Source organism: Panicum virgatum, chromosome 2K (assembly GCF_016808335.1).
Source record: "Panicum virgatum strain AP13 chromosome 2K, P.virgatum_v5, whole genome shotgun sequence".
NCBI classification, from domain to species: domain Eukaryota; kingdom Viridiplantae; phylum Streptophyta; class Magnoliopsida; order Poales; family Poaceae; genus Panicum; species Panicum virgatum.
This window is the reverse complement of record NC_053137.1, coordinates 9182364-9199749: the sequence shown is the minus strand read 5'-3', so window position 1 is coordinate 9199749 and position 17386 is coordinate 9182364. Positions and strand designations below refer to the sequence as shown.

General features: G+C 41.8%; 2 protein-coding genes across 3 annotated transcripts; both read left to right on the top strand.

The window, feature by feature from the left end:
• Positions 1-2798: 2798 nt before the first annotated feature.
• On the top strand, positions 2799-6455 carry LOC120665422 (DNA-directed RNA polymerases II, IV and V subunit 11-like). 2 transcript variants are annotated; one of them, XM_039944997.1, is made up of 7 exons: positions 2825-2977; positions 3008-3068; positions 3467-3554; positions 4003-4092; positions 4167-4245; positions 4333-4428; positions 6031-6385. In XM_039944997.1, the coding sequence occupies exons 3-7, from the start codon at positions 3502-3504 to the stop codon at positions 6073-6075; spliced, it is 363 nt and encodes a 120-aa protein (XP_039800931.1). In that variant the 5' UTR covers positions 2825-2977; positions 3008-3068; positions 3467-3501; the 3' UTR covers positions 6076-6385. The 2 variants fall into 2 exon arrangements, with proteins under 2 accessions (XP_039800922.1, XP_039800931.1); XM_039944988.1 differs by having other exon boundaries at positions 2799-3068; positions 6031-6455.
• A 703-nt stretch (positions 6456-7158) lies between these two features.
• Positions 7159-13731, top strand: LOC120665410 (DEAD-box ATP-dependent RNA helicase 52B-like). Its single transcript, XM_039944977.1, has 7 exons — positions 7159-7310; positions 7951-8800; positions 8894-8977; positions 9590-9832; positions 11382-11549; positions 11741-11854; positions 12872-13731. The coding sequence occupies exons 2-7, from the start codon at positions 7991-7993 to the stop codon at positions 13388-13390; spliced, it is 1938 nt and encodes a 645-aa protein (XP_039800911.1). The 5' UTR covers positions 7159-7310; positions 7951-7990; the 3' UTR covers positions 13391-13731.
• The last annotated feature ends 3655 nt before the right edge of the window (positions 13732-17386 follow it).

Genomic DNA, 17386 nt, shown 5'->3' with positions numbered 1-17386 from the left:
GAAATCTAATTTTCCGACCATTATCTTACTCTGTATACAGTAGAATGAACATAGACATTTAGCATTTATCCACCTATTCGGTTCTGCTGGCTAACTGCTACCATTACCTATAGTAGTCGACTATTATTATTGTTGTGGTTTCTATAGCTGCAGTTAGCAAAGAAGTACTACATTCGTCCCAAAATATAACAACTTTTTAATTTTATTGAAGTTAAATATTTTCATCTTTGACCAATAATATCTTAAAAATAATTATTTTCAATTATTAATAGAAAATGTTACATATTATGATAGTTGGTTTCATTATGAATGAATTGATATCACTTTTATATTGTTTATAGTTTTTACCATCTACGGTAACAGTTTAAATGATTTGACTTGAAGGAAACATAAAAATAGCTATATTCTAGGACGGAGGCAGTAGAAGGGAATGGGATCATAAGTATTATTAAATTTACCTTGATAGAAAAGATATGTTAGTATTAGGATATAAACTAAGATGTTAGTATTAGGATATAAACTAAGTAGCCAAGATCAATTTTAATGCAAACTTAGCTATCAGATGCTACGAAGAGAAACATGTTTGTTAAACTGTCTAAGTTGGTTTCTAACCAACTCCCAACTCACACAACTAAACATGTCTAACTGTTATTGGCGATGATCAAGAGATGGTTTTTTTTACCCATCATCCTTGAAGATTTATCGATCTAGCTAGATGCAGTTTAGGAGACGAGTTGTACGAACGAACTTACACTATTTTCTAAAGACTGGTGTACTAGTTAGGAATAAAAGCAAGATATAAAAGAGAGGAGTGAGCGTGAAAATAAGGAACATACTAGTTCTGAATGCACAAAATGAAGTAGAGTCAAGAAGGAGATGGAGGATTAAGATAAAGTTGACGGCTTGAGGCTAAGAGTCAAGTCGTACAACTATATTAGTAATATGCGAAAAGTGAGATAATTTACATTCAATTAGCAATTACGCAATCTAGTTGATGAGATAGTATGTGTTGACTGAGGACATGGGTCATCGTGGCCAAAAAAACAAGATTCAAATCACCAGATTGGTTAAAACTATCTAGTTTTTTCTGAAACGCAAGAAAGATTTTAAAGTTTTGAGTAAGGGAAATAAGGAGACATGGTGATGGGCGCAACCACCTTCCAAATTATAAGGAATGATAGAATATATATGTTGAATGTGCGAATCTTTCTTCTAAAAAGTACATATTCATCAAAGCGTAATTTTGTAAATAAGATCTTCCTCGAACATTTATCTTCTTTTTGCCCGGTGCACTAAATACTCCTTATTCATATAAAATCCAATAGAAGAATGCAAAACATTTATTAGAGTTGTAGCTATATAGTATAATAATGACTTTGTTCCAGCTAGCCTTGTGTTTGGGCTATTGCACGACACCCTAAATTTTTCATCCACCCCGCATAGTGTTTATCCTAGTAGGCACAGGCTAGCAATTTCAAAATTTTAAAAAACGCAGTTCTTAAACTATCATTCACATTCAAATTTCGATTGCACAACTGTATCTTTTTCGAAGAGATCTTCAAAACAAGATCCCACTTACATATATTTCGATAATATTTTTCAAAAACACATACATTGCTTTATGTATAATGGAAAATACCTAAATAAATTAGTTAAACACTCAACTGATATGCTAAAGTTGCCTATTATTGTTCATGCAATAAACATTCATCTACCCAACAAAGTTATTTACCCCTATCCACTAATCACACCAAACAATCTATCTTCACAACAAGAACACCAATATCCACTAATTGAACTCAGGCGTGTGAAGCAACATTCTGTAAAGCCGTAAGTAATTTTTGCAAACATCATAAGCAAATTAGAATACACTAAAAATATTTTGTCTCATAAAAAATATATTATTGAAACATAGTGGCCCGAGATCTTGTTTTCAAGCTCTTATTGAACCAAACACAATATGTAATCGGATATTGATTTCGATGCTCGATTTTAAAAGTACCGGTTTTTTATTTTTGAAATTGTGTGCATGTGCATGGCCACCCCCATTCTTTTTCTCCCTCACATATGCATGCGTACCCTTACATCATTCTTTTTTTCTTCTTTTCTTGCCTCTCATGGTTTATGGTACCAGAAGTGCTATGAAGCATGTGTGTACGTGCAGTCGGCTAAAGTCCCTTGATTATGTAGTTTCGGTGGGCTGTACAGACAACGCCCCTTTAGTTTACTAATAGAAATAAATAGGTAAATAAAGTTCAATAATAAATAATTTGGGTTGAAAAAACCATTTTGACATACGATCATTCTTGTGAATGATAGAAGCCTATCATAATAAATGACGAGTACATATAAATTGTTCCATTGTACTATTAAAAGAATGATTATCCGAAAATATCGTATACCATAGCGTCATATATATTTATATTGTAATACATATATAGTGATACACCCATCGGGGTACATTTTGTATATAATATCGTTACAAATTAATATAGTTTCATGTTTCAAATTATCTTAATATTTTGACTCCGATTTAGTACGGGATTTCAAAAATTGCAGGATGGCTATGCGGAGATCAAGAATAGATGGCAGTATTACCTAGATCGTCGCTGTTACAGAACTTTAGACAAAATTTAGGAGAAAGCAAATGGAGAAAAGTTAGGGAGTACGAATGTTTTCAAGCTGGTTCGCTTCCATTTCGGCACGTCGATTAGACTATTACTAATTTTCAAAAAAAAATCTCGATTACTGGAATCCCCAAATTCTAAAACCAGGCCATTCCGTTTTGGGCTTGGGAGAGGATTACTTCCATCTTGGCCCGAAGATCGCACGCAGGTCCACAGCCCGTTCCCCCTGTCGTCGTCTCCCGTCCCTCCCTCCATACCTCCACCCCCGAGTCACCGACGACCGCCCCAGGCGCGGGCGCACGGCTGACGGCCCCGTCAACCCAGGTCCCAGAAGCTCGGCCCCCTTCCCTGTTCTCCGCTCGGCGTCACCGCCCCCGGCCGCTGCCTGGCGTGGAGTGCGGATTCATCCCGGACCCGGGCCGATTGCTTCTCTCCTCGCTGGTAAGGAACCCTAGCTTGGTTGGACTGTTCGCAAGAATCTCGTCCTCCTCCTCCTCCGCCCCTCAAATCCGAGTTGCGCGTGCTCGCCAATCCAGTCGTTTGTTGCGGATTTGTTTGCGCGCGCGCGGTTAGAGTACTAATACGAGCTATTTCCAACATGATAACGCTAGTGTACTCGTTCTCGGAGGTTTAACTGAACCCTAACCATGTTTTTTCCCCCGCCAATGAATTCGTCTCTGACATGACATGCCAACGCGGTCAAAATTGGTGAGATCTGATTGGTTCTACTTCATTCCGTGTTGGGTGTACTCAACCAATTTTTGGAACCAGAGTCTGGATGTCTGATTGCTGATATTGTACCCTTTTTTTCTCTGTGGTCTGATGAACCACTCTTGTAGTGATTGAAGCAGGAGGTGCCAGGAGTTAACCGGAGATGAATGCCCCAGATCGCTACGAGCGCTTTGTTGTGCCCGAGGGCACCAAGAAGTGAGTCCTTCCCCACCCTGCCACCTCACTTCGTTTTGATTGATCTTTGTGGTCCTTCGGTATGGCTTGTTTAGTAGTTTCGGTAGAAAGTAGTGAGGCGCAATGTTTCAGGCAATGCTACAGCACTCGCTTATGTCAGTAGTCATTTCTGCCAGTCTTTGTAAATTGATTCATTTGGCATAAACCGTAATGTTCTGAATGTTTGACGATAGAAGCAGTGAGTCGCATATTTTAGGCAATGCTACAACACTTGCTGATGCCAGTAGCCATTTCCTCTGGTCTTTGTAAAGTGATTCATTTGGCACCATAAAGTTTTGAAAGTTTTATGTTTGTCTCTTGCTTCTCTTGCTTGCAGTCTATTAAAGCTAGGGGTTCAATTGGCTGTAGTAGCCCTTTGTCATTGCAGAATTATTTGTAGTGTTTATGGTACTGAGAACCATCTGTGCAGGGTGTCATATGAGAGGGATACCAAGATTGTGAATGCTGCTTCCTTCACCATCGAGCGTGAGGACCACACCATTGGTAACATCGTTCGCATGTAAGTTCCATAATTCTTTGTCTTGTCCTCTTCTTTTACGTTTGATGATGCCCATATGGAGTGATATTCTGCAGGCAGCTGCACAGGGACCCAAATGTGCTCTTTGCTGGATATAAGCTCCCTCACCCTCTTCAGTACAAGATTATTGTTAGGGTATGATGCCATTTCTGTTTTTTTTCTAATTATTTTCTTCAGTCAAGGTTTATCCAGTTTTATCTCTTATTTTTATTGTGTGGACAGATCCATACTACGAGCCAGTCTTCCCCGACACAGGCCTACACCCAGGCTATCAATGATCTAGACAAGGAGCTCGAGTACCTTAAGCAAGCTTTCGAGGTCTGTGTCTGATATGTTCACTCAATCTCTCAATTACTTTTGCAGTAATTAGTTGTCGTGTCATGTAATAGTAAGGAACAAAATGAGAAGGGTCAGTTTAACTTGATCTCTGCTATATAAAAGAAAGTGCCTCCTGCTTCTGCTTCTCTTACATTTGGATGGGAAGTTCTTTGATACATTGACCATGAGATTTCAGATATGTCGTTTTTTGATCTGGGAAGCTTAATAAATATGAATGCACTCTCTTTTAGCCACCCAATTGAGATTGAAATACTGAACTTGGAAGTCACCATGACATTGGATTCAGATGTGTTGATAGTTTACATGCTATAAATATCCACTTTCACCAAAAATTTGCTTGATATACTGAAGAAATAATTGGGCCTATACATTCCTCGTATTTTGATTTCACACCTAACCCATGTTGTCCTCTTAACAATACTGCTATCGGGAGCATCATGGAACCCATATAAGTTTATGATGTAAAGAAGTGCCAAAATTTGTCTCTGATGGCACATACTTATGCTGTGTGCTTTCATTCGATAAAATTTACATATCATTCCACCTTCAAAATCTTTTTGTAGCCTAAAGTCATTCTGGCATTCTTTGTCTTTTGGAAGGATTATCTCATTACCTTACCTTTCCCATGCTACTCATGTACAAGTTTTAAGTTGGTAATTGTAACACTAGGAAAAAGAATCTGTGCAGGACTATGCAAGTTTTTGTATTAGCTAGTTTTTGCCAGTTGCATGGCATGAGATCTGGCAATTGCATATAATATAAGTGAAATTTTAGTTCCCGTAAGTCATGAACTCATGATGTATAGCAAGTCAGAGTTTGTGTGAAAGTTCGTTTGAGAATGCCCTTGATATGGGAGTAGAAAATTGTTGATTTGCTATAAATTTGATGCACCTTTGCCATTTTCATGTTAGTTTTGAAGAATAATTTGCCTTTCTTTATTCAAGATGTAGATGGCTGAAGTAACACCAATGGCATGTCCTAGCATGCGTATGCTTATTAGCGTTGATGCACATGATTACACAAAGTCACAAAACACATTAGGAAGAGTAGACCATAGGTGCATGTATTATATGTTCTGTTTTTGATGCATCTTCTGCTACATACAAAATGCTAAATAACAGCCTTATACCTTGTAAGGAAACTTTTAAGTAACAGCCTATGGAAATTTGAACGTGTAGTTGAAAGTTGGGACTTTTGAACTTTGATGTCACATTACTCTTCAGAATTTTAGCAAAGTATATTCCTGTTAGTTAAACCTGAAACTACTAGTAGGAGTTAACTAGATCTCCATATGTCTACCTGATGCTAGTCGGATGAAATATTTTGTTTTGTTTGCCTTTGTACAAAACCATATGGCAACTGATGCTAGGATTTAGCTAATTAGGTCGGCTGTGTCATGCTAAAAATTACTGTATCAGCACTGTTCTCTGATTCTATGTCTTTAGAAGTTTAATTTGAAATTGCTTTTGGCAATGCATATTCCTTTTGAAGACATCCGTGTCTCACTCTCAAGATGTCATGATACCTGTATGTTGAATCGGATCATACATATGGTACTGACGTTCTGAGTGTTGTCTTCAGGATGAGAAGACCAGGTACGAGGAAAGGGCGAAGCAGGGGTTCTAAATCCATGGTGCCGGAGATCTGAACTTAAAAGCTCTGGGTTAGTTTATCATGGGCAAAGTCACCTTGAAACAATCGCACAGGGATTGTGAGCATGATGCAAGAGCAAGACTGATGATCCCTGAACAACTGGCGCATGACTTGTATTGAAACGAAATGCTCAGGGATCGTGCAAGTTTGTAACATGACTCCAGACTGATCCCTGAACTACCAGTCAGTACCTTGTCTCTGTTGTTGAACCTGTGCCAAGAGTCCAGGACAGCGTGGTTAATCATCTGCCATCACCCCATGTTCTGTGTTCTCGTGGGAACCATCATGCTCGTGCCAATTTCATGTTAATTCTGCGTCGTACTAGTAAATAAAAAATGTGGTAAAGAATGGTAGCAGTAATGGTGAAAGTGGTAAACCTACCAAGGCTGTGCTTAGTTCCCTTGAAAAAACACTGTAGCGATGGAAAAACACCGTAGCATTTTTCGTTTGTTTGTGGTAAATATTGTCCTACCATGACCTAACTAGGCTCAAAAGATTCGTCTCGCAACGTACATCAAAACTATGCAATTAGTTTTTTAATTTACTTACATTTAGTACTCCATGCATAAAACACTTGCTATATTTAATGTTTCGATGTGATGGAAAGTTTGGAGGAGTTTGGGATCTAAACACACGCCAAGGGAATTTTACAGGTCGTGTAGTACTTTCGCAGCAACAGTCTGGAACATTCCCAACGAGGTCGTGTAGTACTTTCGCAGCAACAGTCTGGAACATTCCCAACGGTATCTTCAGGTTCCAGGCCGTCACGTTTCTTCCTCTGTGAAGTGTGAACTCTGTCACGTTGCTCAGCCCGGATCTGTCTCGTCGGAGCGCTCGAGGTTTCAGATCTGGATCCGCCCTCCCCCCCTCGATCCGGTCCGTCCGTTACCCATCCGACGGTTCCCGCGCCCGCCCCCCGCGCGCCGCCGACCCCAGGCCCTACCGTCCCCCACCCGCCACGCCACGCCGTCGCTGCATGTGGGCCAGCACAGGGCAAAAAAGCCCCTCAAGAAAAAATAAAATAAAATAAAATAAACCCTCCCCTTCTTTTCTTCTATTCCCCGCAACAAAACAACCCCCGCAACCTCTCCTATCTCTCTCTCCACTTGTTTTCTTGATCTCCGCCGCTTCCTCTCCTCTCCTCTCCTCTCCCCCGCGTCTCTAGGGTTTCCACGCCGCCGGATTCGAAACCCGCGCTCCCGAGCAAGGTTGGTGAGCCGCCTCCTCCTCCGCCCCTGCTCGCCCTCTCCGGTCCCCTAATCCGCGCGGCCGTACCGGGCGTTGCTGCTGCTGCCGCGTCGCGGCGGTGCTGCCGTCTTGCGAGGTCTCAGATTCGTAGGGTTTTAGGTGGGAGGAGCGGGGGTAGGTGGGGTAATTTGGGCTCGGTGCCTCGCGGGTTGCAATTGGGGCGGGGACGCTGCTGCTTCGAGGGGGAATTCTAGGTTTAGCGCTTCGGTTGGATTTGTTTGGTTTTGCGAGTGTTTTGTGCGGCGAGCGTGTCGTTGCTTGCGATGTGGGAGCTGTTATGATTCGTGTTTTGCGATCTGCAGCGCTGCAACTCGCTGAAGTTTTTTCTCTCTCGAAATTTTCTTAACCGCTTTTTTGGGGTGGGTCGTATCCCTAGATTTGTTCTCGGTTTAGGGTGTGGTCTCGGGAGAGTAGTTGAATCTTGAGCGGAATCTGTTCATGCTTAGTGCAGTTCTGTGGCGGTGTTGGTTGAGCCTTTGTTGGCCAATCATACAGATTCCTGTGCTTTTTTATTGGCTGGTTCTGCTTTTATGCTCATTTATTTCCTGCCGTTCACTTTATTTGCCCCTTTAGCTAATTTGCTTTTCGATTACGTTTCAGTGACCAGCGGGGCAACTCCATCAAGTGACCTGTGCTAATTATGCGATCTTCATGGGCTGATTCAGTTGCGAACGCCGAGGAATCGGCGCCCGCGACTGGTGCTGCTAACGGATCCGTTGCTAATCACGGCAACCCGCGCCCCACGCGCAGCTCCTACGTGCCTCCTCACCTCCGTGGCCGTCCAGCTGGTGCTGGTGTTGACGCCCAAGCAGGCTCAGCAGCGCCGGCGCAAGGTGGCCCATTGCCCTCAGCTGCCGCACAGCCATCTGGTCCGGCTGCTGCTGTTGGTGGCCCTCGCTGGGCTGGCATTGTTAACGGTGGTGGAAGTGGCAGTGTGGGTGCTCCTCGTCAGGGTTATGGCGGTGGGGGCCGTGGCGGTGGGGGCGGTGGCGGTGCCTGGAACTCCCGTCCTGGCGGTTGGGACCGCAGAGACCGTGAGCCGGATCCCTTTGCTAAAGCTGAGGCAGAAGAAGTTGACTTCGAGGGTGCTGAGAACACTGGCATCAATTTTGATGCCTATGAAGACATCCCTGTTGAGACCAGCGGCCACGATGTACCCGCACCAGTCAACACATTCGCAGAGATTGATTTGGGTGATGCGCTGAATGAGAATATCCGGAGGTGCAAGTATGTGAAACCAACACCAGTGCAGCGTTATGCTATCCCAATCTCCATCGCTGGGCGGGATCTTATGGCCTGCGCACAGACGGGGTCTGGAAAAACCGCAGCCTTCTGTTTCCCAATCATCAGTGGCATCTTGAAGTCTAGGCCACCCCAGAGGCAGCGTAGTTCAAGGACTGCATGTCCTCTGGCTCTGATCTTATCTCCCACTCGTGAGCTTTCAGTCCAAGTATGTAAACAATTATTGTTTATGCAGTAGTCATGTAATGTAGATCTCCTTTTAAACTTTGTGGTTGGTTTTCTTGTCACATTTGACCCTTAGATCCATGAAGAAGCAAGGAAATTTGCATATCAGACTGGTGTCAGAGTTGTGGTTGCATATGGAGGTGCACCGATAACAAATCAGGTACCTCTTTGTTCATGATGTGTTTGGCTTGTAATGGTTGTGTTCCTTCCAGTTTAAATTCTCAATGCATTTATGTCTTCACTTAAGATTCTTAACAATACTATTGCCATGACCTTTAATGGTTACATTCGTGTTCTGCTTTAATAACAAAATGGAATTTACATGGTCCTTAGTTGCAAATATTGTAGTTGCATTCTACTGCAATGAATGATAAAGGCCACATCTCTCTCCGTAATGTTGTTATAATCACATGGTTGTGCTAGTGCAGCAAAAATAGATATGAAGTTTTCTTCTGTCTTAGTTTGCTGGTCCCCTTGCCACACGGAGTATGTAGAGGTCTCTGGAAAATGTAAGCAAACATGTCATTTGCCAAATTTAGGCAATGGATTTGTTTAATAAAGTCCATAAATACTTCTGAGGGAGTTTTTGTTAATTTGGTAATCCAATTTTATTTTGTGGGGGCTTGACAGAGACATGAAAAGCTATTATATAAGCTGTTACCAATTCGTGCATCTTTAATTTTCTTATGAATCTGGCTCCTTTTTGGTTCCTAGCACTTACGTGATGTGAAAATCCTGTTTATTTATCATGTATTTTCCTTATCTATTGTAGCTGAGGGAGTTAGAAAGAGGTGTTGAAATCCTGGTGGCAACTCCTGGACGCTTAATGGATCTGTTGGAGAGGGCTAGAGTCTCACTGCAAAACATTATGTATTTAGCTCTCGATGAAGCTGATCGAATGCTTGATATGGGTTTTGAGCCACAGATACGTAAAATTGTTGAGCAGATGGACATGCCTCCACGTGGCCAGAGGCAGACAATGTTGTTTAGTGCTACATTCCCGAAAGAGATACAGGTTCATTTATTTTCAGTTCCTCCTACACTCTTTATATTTCTCCATTATTGTCTATTTTTATAATTCTAGTGGTTCCATACATGTAATAACCTGTGGGTTTGTAATGTCTACACTGAATATGTGTATGTGTAGCTGTTTATCTAATTGTTCTTTATTACTGTGACCTATAAAGTGGTACTGAGTTTCTTCTTTGCTCTCAACCAGTATTTAATCAAAAAATTTAAATGTAGGCGTGACAAACCATAGTATCTGCTTCCTTGGCAGTGGTTTCCCAACAAGGGTCTGGCATTGTTTTAGAGTTACAGAGGCTATGCTTGCACTGCATTGCATAACTGCAGAGTTTCACAAATACGTAGGATCGTGTTGGAATTGAGGGTTTTCTTTTCCTATTAAGTACACATGCAAATATGCAAGGACTGCCTGGAACTTAGTTATTTTGCAGGATGCATGTAGTGTTTGTTCCTATCCATTTCCTATGTAAATGCTTTGTAATGACAAAGCTCTAAAGCTTCTATGGATGTACTGTTCAGACTTCGTTCACATCTCATGTCTTTATAATGCCATAACTTCTTTAGTACTATTCTGTGTGTAGTGGTATTGCTTTCTCTTGTAAAAGTGTACAACAACAACAACAACAACAAAACCATAGCCTTTTTTCCCAAGCAAGTTGGGGTAGGCTAGAGATGAAACCCAAAAGAAATAAAGGTCATGGTTCAGGCACATTGATAGCTAGTCTCCAAGCGCTCCTATCCAAAGCTATCTCTTTAGAGATATTCCAATCCTTAAGGTCTCTCTTAACCGACTCATCCCAAGTCAGTTTAGGTCTACCTCTACCCCTCTTTACATTATCGACCCGCTCAAGAACCCCACTACGCACCGGCGCCTCAGGAGGCCTCTGTTGGACATGTCCAAACCATCTCAGCCGATGTTGGGTAAGTTTCTCCTCAATTGGTGCCACCCCAACCCTATCCCGAATAGCTTCGTTTCGGACTCTATCCCTCGTGTGCTCGCAAAACCACCTCAACATTCGCATCTCTGCTACACTCAGTTGCTGGACATGTCGTCTTTTTGTAGGCCAACATTCAGCACCGTATAACATCGCCGGGCGAATTGCTGTCCTATAGAACTTGCCTTTTAGCTTTTGTGGCACCCTTTTGTCACAAAGGATGCCAGAAGCTTGACGCCATTTCAACCAGCCAGCTGAAATTCTATGCCTAACATCTTCATCAATGTCGCCATCCTTTTGTAGCACCGATCCTAAATACCGAAAAGTATCCTTCTGGACCACCACTTGCCCATCTAGAGTAACGTCTCCCCCCTCATGTCTAGCCTCTTGTAAAAGTGTAGTTCAATTAATTTATAACATTCATAGTAACCTGCATGGGAACAAATTCTGAAACCTATTAAGGACTAGTCCCATCATCTATCTTGCTTGCCAAAGCTTTTTGAGAAGAGCTAATTTTACTATCATTTCAGACCGTTTGCTACTATTAATACTCTGGCATACTCATTTTTATTGTGCTGAAGGTTTCGCATAATTTTTTTGCAGAGTATGGCTGCAGATTTTCTTGCTGATTACATCTTTCTTGCTGTTGGGAGGGTTGGTTCAAGTACCGATTTGATTGTTCAGAGGGTGGAGTTTGTCCTAGATGCAGACAAACGTAGCTACCTTATGGACCTTCTTCATGCGCAAAAGGCTAATGGTACACATGGGAAGGTAATAGTGTTTTCTAGGATTTGTTGTTTCTTAGATCGAATCTGATTGATTTTAAGTTTTGAAAACCTAGTAAAATTAATGCAAGTAATTATTAATTTTTTGTTTTTGTATTTTGTTATTTCCAAATGATTTTACAGTTCTGAGCTTATGATGCTTTGTTCCAATGTTTTTGTTTAATTTTTATGATGCAGCAAGCTCTTACTTTGGTCTTTGTGGAGACAAAGAGGGGGGCTGATGCTTTGGAGGACTGGCTCTTTAGAAATGGTTTCCCGGCAACTAGCATTCATGGAGACAGGTCACAACAGGTACAAATTTGACGTGTGTGCATGCTTTTCACCTGCTGGCTAAAAGTTATCAATTAGCATATAGTGCATAGATTTGTTATAATCATGTGGTACTCCCTCAATTTGAAAATACTAAGTGTATTGCATTTCGTGAGGACAAGACTTCATTATTACATAGTTTTTGTAACTCAAATGCAATATTATTAGATTTGCATTGCAAAATTTTACTGATCTATGATTATGATTTAATATCACATGAATGGCATGTAGTAGAGTCATTGGTCAAAGCCTTGTCCTAATGGAATACACCTTGTGATTTCAAGCAGGAGTAGATATGTTTAGAAGATAATAGGGGCGGTTGATTGTAAAAATTGGATTTGTAATTGTCACAATTATATCACCAGTGAATAGAGTTGTCGGTCAAAACGTTGTCCTAATGGAATGAAATACACCTTGTGATTTCAAGCAGGAGTAGATATGTTTAGAAGATAATATGGGGAGATCATTGTAAAAATTGGATTTATAATTGTCACAACTATATCACGAGTGAACGCATCAGGAGCAATTTGTTACTTGTGTTTTTGTTGCGACATCATTGTGCATCTGCTATATCTGCTAAATGAATGGAATTTGAGCATATGGTATGTCTGGCTGATGCTCTAAAGATTTGGAATTCTTTTCTGGGTTTTTGATACTTTAAAAGTTTCTATTGTTGTGCGCTCTTGAAATTTAAATTGAAGTGCTACTATTTCCGCAAGTGGTATGAGTACAAAAGAACACATTTTGGTGCTCCAATAAAATGAAAAATCTCACTTTGTTGCTCCGGAATGATATTGTACTGGCTTCCAGCACAGTTCATTAACAAAAGAGTTGGATATTTGAAGAAATAGATTCATTGTCCATCTTCATTAACTGCTGAAGTTTGTTGCATTTGTTCGTTCCTATTTTCACTGTATTGTTTATTTTTAACCTGCAACTGTGCGGCGATTATTAAATTCTAATATTCTAAATTCCAATATCATGTTTATCATTGTGCAGGAAAGGGAGCATGCTCTCAGATCATTCAAGAGTGGAGCAACTCCCATCCTTGTGGCAACTGATGTTGCTGCTCGTGGTCTTGACATACCACATGTCGCTCATGTTATCAATTTTGACCTCCCAAATGATATAGATGACTATGTCCATCGTATTGGAAGGACTGGGCGTGCCGGCAAATCTGGCCTGGCGACTGCATTTTTCAATGAGAGCAACACGTCGCTGGCAAGGCAGTTGAGTGAGCTCATGCAAGAGGCCAACCAGGAGGTTCCACAGTGGCTTGAGCGGTACGCTGCCCGTTCAACCTACGGAGGTGGTGGCGGTAGAAACCGCAGATCAGGTGGCGGTGCCAGGTTTGGTGGCCGTGACTTCAGGCGAGACAGGGGCAGTGGTGGGTATGGCGGCGGCGGTGGTGCTTATGGTGGCGGCGGTGGTGGCGGATATGGGGGGTCATCGGGATATGGTGGTGGGTATGGAGGCGGCGGCGGCGGCTACGGTGGTGGTCAGAGCGCTTGGGACTGATCTTGATCTGTACTAAGTGTGAAGCTGAAAATGAACCGACAGTGATCAATTGGTTCCCTTGGGTTAAATGGATGCGTGGAAATGAAATTTGTATCTTCACTGGATGAGTATGGTGTTGGGAAACGTCCCCTTCGCTAGTGTTCTGGTTTTAATCCTTTTGTTTATGTTGTACTAGGAATTGGCTTGTGTGATCTTTTATTATCTGGATTGGTGGTCTGCTGTCTGTTTCTTCCCGATGCTATTTTTTGTTTTGCCATTTCAGTCGTATTCACTGGGTGATTCTGCTTTGATTGTTAATTGTTAATTTGTTCTTTGATCTTTCGAAGAGTTAAAAAGTTAAATGTACCGATCGTTTTTGTTCCAGCATTTTTAAATGCTGCCTTGGTGTTAAGTTCTGTTCCGTGAGCACAACGAGCAGGCGTACATGTTGCTACATTTTGGTTATATTTCTACCCATTAATCTATTAAGTTTTTGGTGTTATCATTAGAGAAAAAATATCAGGCAGTACTAGATCCTAAAAAGATGCACCTAACTAACTCTCTTGTTTGGAATATCTGGATTTAGGATCAAGTGTTACTGAAAAACAAATGCAATGGCAGATGGAACCAAATTTGTGATGTCCGTTGGCGTGAACAAATCACTCGTCCCTCATTTGTTGCCCTGTAAATACTCAACGATCTCAATAACGTACTGGTCCTGCTTCACTCTGTCGCCAAAAACCTTCTGCAGCTCCGCGTTGCCCTCAGTCGCGTTCCTAAATGTGCATTACTGCATCTTATAAAAGTTTAAATACCATGACACAGCGAGGATTTTTGGTGCATTCCGCTTTTCTTTTCTTTTTTCCATACCGAAGACTGAATGGAATCGATTAATCAAAGCTCTGTAGTTTCAGGAGCTGGATGCTCATGTCCTCCAGCGAGCCAGTCGCCGAATGGAAGGAAACGAACGACAGCGGTCGGGCCTCCCACGGCCCACATGACCCGACGCCCCGGACGGTAAATGAGATACCGTCCAGCGTCCACCGCGCCCTGCTGCGCTGGACTGACACGCTCTCGCGGTTCGCCGCAGCGCCGGTGGGCGTCGTCGCCGGCGACGAGACCATGACGTGAAAGACCTTCCCATTCGCCGGCACCTTCCTCGGCAATTGAGGCCACCACGCCATCTCAATGGCGCCCCTCGCCCAGATGCCTCCGCGGAATGGTGGCCGGTTTTCCTCGCCACGCGCGGCCAGCTTCATGCCGACCTCCACGCTCTGACGTCGCGCTTCCATGGAACTCCCAAGCGGCCGGCAAAGCGTGCTACCAACATTAATCTCATAACCTTTGAGGCTATTCACACTCGTTATACGCTAAATTCATCTTTAAAAAAATATTTCATTCTGATTATTAAAATTTTCTCCTCTATTCTCATTTTTTCCAGCACTCGTTATACTCAATATCCCATTCTCTATACCAACTACCCTACTTCTTTTTCTCTCTTTTTTTCCCTTTCTTTCTTTTTCTCTTTCTCCCTTTTTTTCTCCTTTTTCCCTTTTTCCCCGGCTCTCTCCTCCTCTCATTTTTTTCCACCGCTCCCTCTGCTCCTCCTATCCCCCGCCGCCATATGCTCCTCCGCCCCTCTCTGCTCACGCTTGCGCTGCCCGCCGCTCTCTCCAGCTCGCGCCGCCCTCTCTCCTCCCTCCAGCTTGCGCCGCCCTCTGCTCCAGGTCACCGGATGCTTACCTTGTGCCTATGTTTAATCCTACACATTTCTTAGCTCTGATCGATTTAGTGTCACTTTATATTACAAAATATTGGGAAAAGTCCGGTTTACACCCTTCAACTTTCGCAAAAGTCTGATTTTCAACCTTCAACTATAAAACTGGACAACATAGGCCATCCAACTGTCAAAACCGAACAAATTTGGCCCTGGAGTGGTTTTGAAGGTGGTTTTTCATTTTGTGAGAATTAAAAATATTCAATTTTACACTAAAAAAATTATAATTAATTCTTTTTAAGTCAAAAAATTATGAAATGTATTGTCACATGACTTGTGAGCTATTTAGATCTAATTTTGTATGTTCATAATAACTGGTTGTTTGCAGTTATGCCTATTATTTTTAATAACTAAGATTCAAATGGAGCAATAATAGATAGGTTACATTTTTAGAAAATTTTTTGTACTAGTTACATATTTTTCTGATTTAAAGTGAATTAGTTTTGATTTTTTAGATCTAATTAGATTTATTTAATTTCTTCAGAAAATACAAAACCACCTTCAAAACCACCCTAAGGGTCAAATTTGCCCGGTTTTGACAGTTGGATGGCCTATGTTGTCCGATTTCGTAGTTGAATGTTAAAAATCAGACTTTTGCGAAGTTCGAGGGTGGAAATTGGACTTTTCTCCAAAATATATGGATGATGCTTTGTGCTAAACAATAAGAGGTATTCCCCAGGAAGTTGAGTCAATCCTCTTGGAGTGATTTCTGCAAGTGTGGCTGTTAACTTGTGGAGCTGAGATTATAGATTACTTTTGCTTGGCTAGCTATATGTGGTTAGTGAGTAACAAAATGTTCATTGATGGTGATCGTACTGTCCATTTTTGCGCTTTTCTGCAGCATTTAGATCAGCTTCTACAGTTGTGGGACCAGGAGTTGATGCTTCGAATACTTGAAATAAAAAACTCAAGCTGCTGGAACAAAAGACTTCAAAATCAAGAGGGAAGTCTCCTGTGCCCTTCGAGGAAAACAAATCAAGAGGGAAGTGTGCTAAGGTGGGGGTATAACAACTGTTGTTTGGTTTCAGTGGGTAGTTAACGTAAATCGAAGGGAATCGCGTTGTTCTGGTTTTCGGCTGTCAATTTTCCATTTGTGCCAAGCTACTAAGGTTCACTATCTCCCTGAATTTGTTTTCGTTAGCTAAGTTTAACTACTCTGATCGCCATGTGCCATCTTCTGCTGGGGGATAACCAAGTTAAATGTAAATTACTGTTGTTCATGTCATAAATCATAGCAGCATCAATGTGAATGAGATGTTAGAGTGCTAGTTTGCAAAGATCGGTGCTTATGAGATTACTGCAGGCAATACTTTGTCAGTTTGGAATGAAATGAAATCTGAATTTGAGCAAGCCCTGCTCATCGATGAGGATAGCCAAGTTCTGTGAGAACTAGGAGCCTATGGTTCTCTTTGCTGTGATATCGCCACATTATGCACACATTGGGTTTGGAAAAGTTAACTGAATCTTTTTACTTGGTTATTGTGTTGGAATCTTCTACTTGTGTGATTATTGTGTTGGGTGATACTAACCACAGGAATCCTAGGTATTCTGTATTTACTTACTTGCACATGTCATTCGTGTGATAGATCTCTTTTTAATTATCTGGAGACGTAGGTGCTCAGTATTTGGTTTTGCCACTAAGGGTTAGGTCCCTGTATGGACAGATCACCAATAAAGGCATGTTTCCTTTCCAGACAGAAGGTGAACCTACCTGCACATTGCATTTGTTTGATAGGTGCCCTGTTTCATTATCGAGCAACATATACATACATGTTCAATATTTGGTTATGCACTTATGCTGTAAGGTTACTATGTCGGAAAGAATGGTTGAAGATGGACCACCTACTCTATGATGGTCAAGGTAAAAAAAGAAGATGAAAAGGGATGCATGCTTCCCTACCAGAATGTGTTAATGCCGTTTTCCTGTGGAGTTAGGCAGCAGCGGAGAAAAGCTGATGATGGCGTTATGTCGCTGTCTCCAGCTATTTTGTTTTTCTAGGTTCTTCGTCTGTGAAAAGCTCTGCCATGGATACAAGTTCTGCACAGCACCTCTGACTGTAACTTGGTTGTTCTAGAGTTAACTCTTTAGCACAATGCATCTCTATCCAAAGAGCATTTTCTTTTGCTTCACACTGAACAGGTTCAGTTCTTATTTATCCGATTCACACTGATCAGGCTCAGTTCTTATCTTCCTGATTCACACTCATCAGGTTCAGCACTTGCATTCTGCCAGATTTCTT

What these genes read in the sequence shown, in the direction of transcription:
- LOC120665422 (XM_039944988.1), top strand. Translation starts at nt 3,502, where the DNA reads ATGAATGCCCCAGATCGCTACGAGCGCTTTGTTGTGCCCGAGGGCACC. An exon ending in GTGCCCGAGGGCACCAAGAA is followed by an intron (nt 3,555 to 4,002) that starts GTGAGTCCTTCC and finishes CCATCTGTGCAG; the next exon opens with GGTGTCATATGAGAGGGATA. An exon ending in ACCTTAAGCAAGCTTTCGAG is followed by an intron (nt 4,429 to 6,030) that starts GTCTGTGTCTGA and finishes TGTTGTCTTCAG; the next exon opens with GATGAGAAGACCAGGTACGA.
- LOC120665410 (XM_039944977.1), top strand. Translation starts at nt 7,991, where the DNA reads ATGCGATCTTCATGGGCTGATTCAGTTGCGAACGCCGAGGAATCGGCG. An exon ending in GTGCACCGATAACAAATCAG is followed by an intron (nt 8,978 to 9,589) that starts GTACCTCTTTGT and finishes TATCTATTGTAG; the next exon opens with CTGAGGGAGTTAGAAAGAGG. An exon ending in CATTCCCGAAAGAGATACAG is followed by an intron (nt 9,833 to 11,381) that starts GTTCATTTATTT and finishes ATTTTTTTGCAG; the next exon opens with AGTATGGCTGCAGATTTTCT.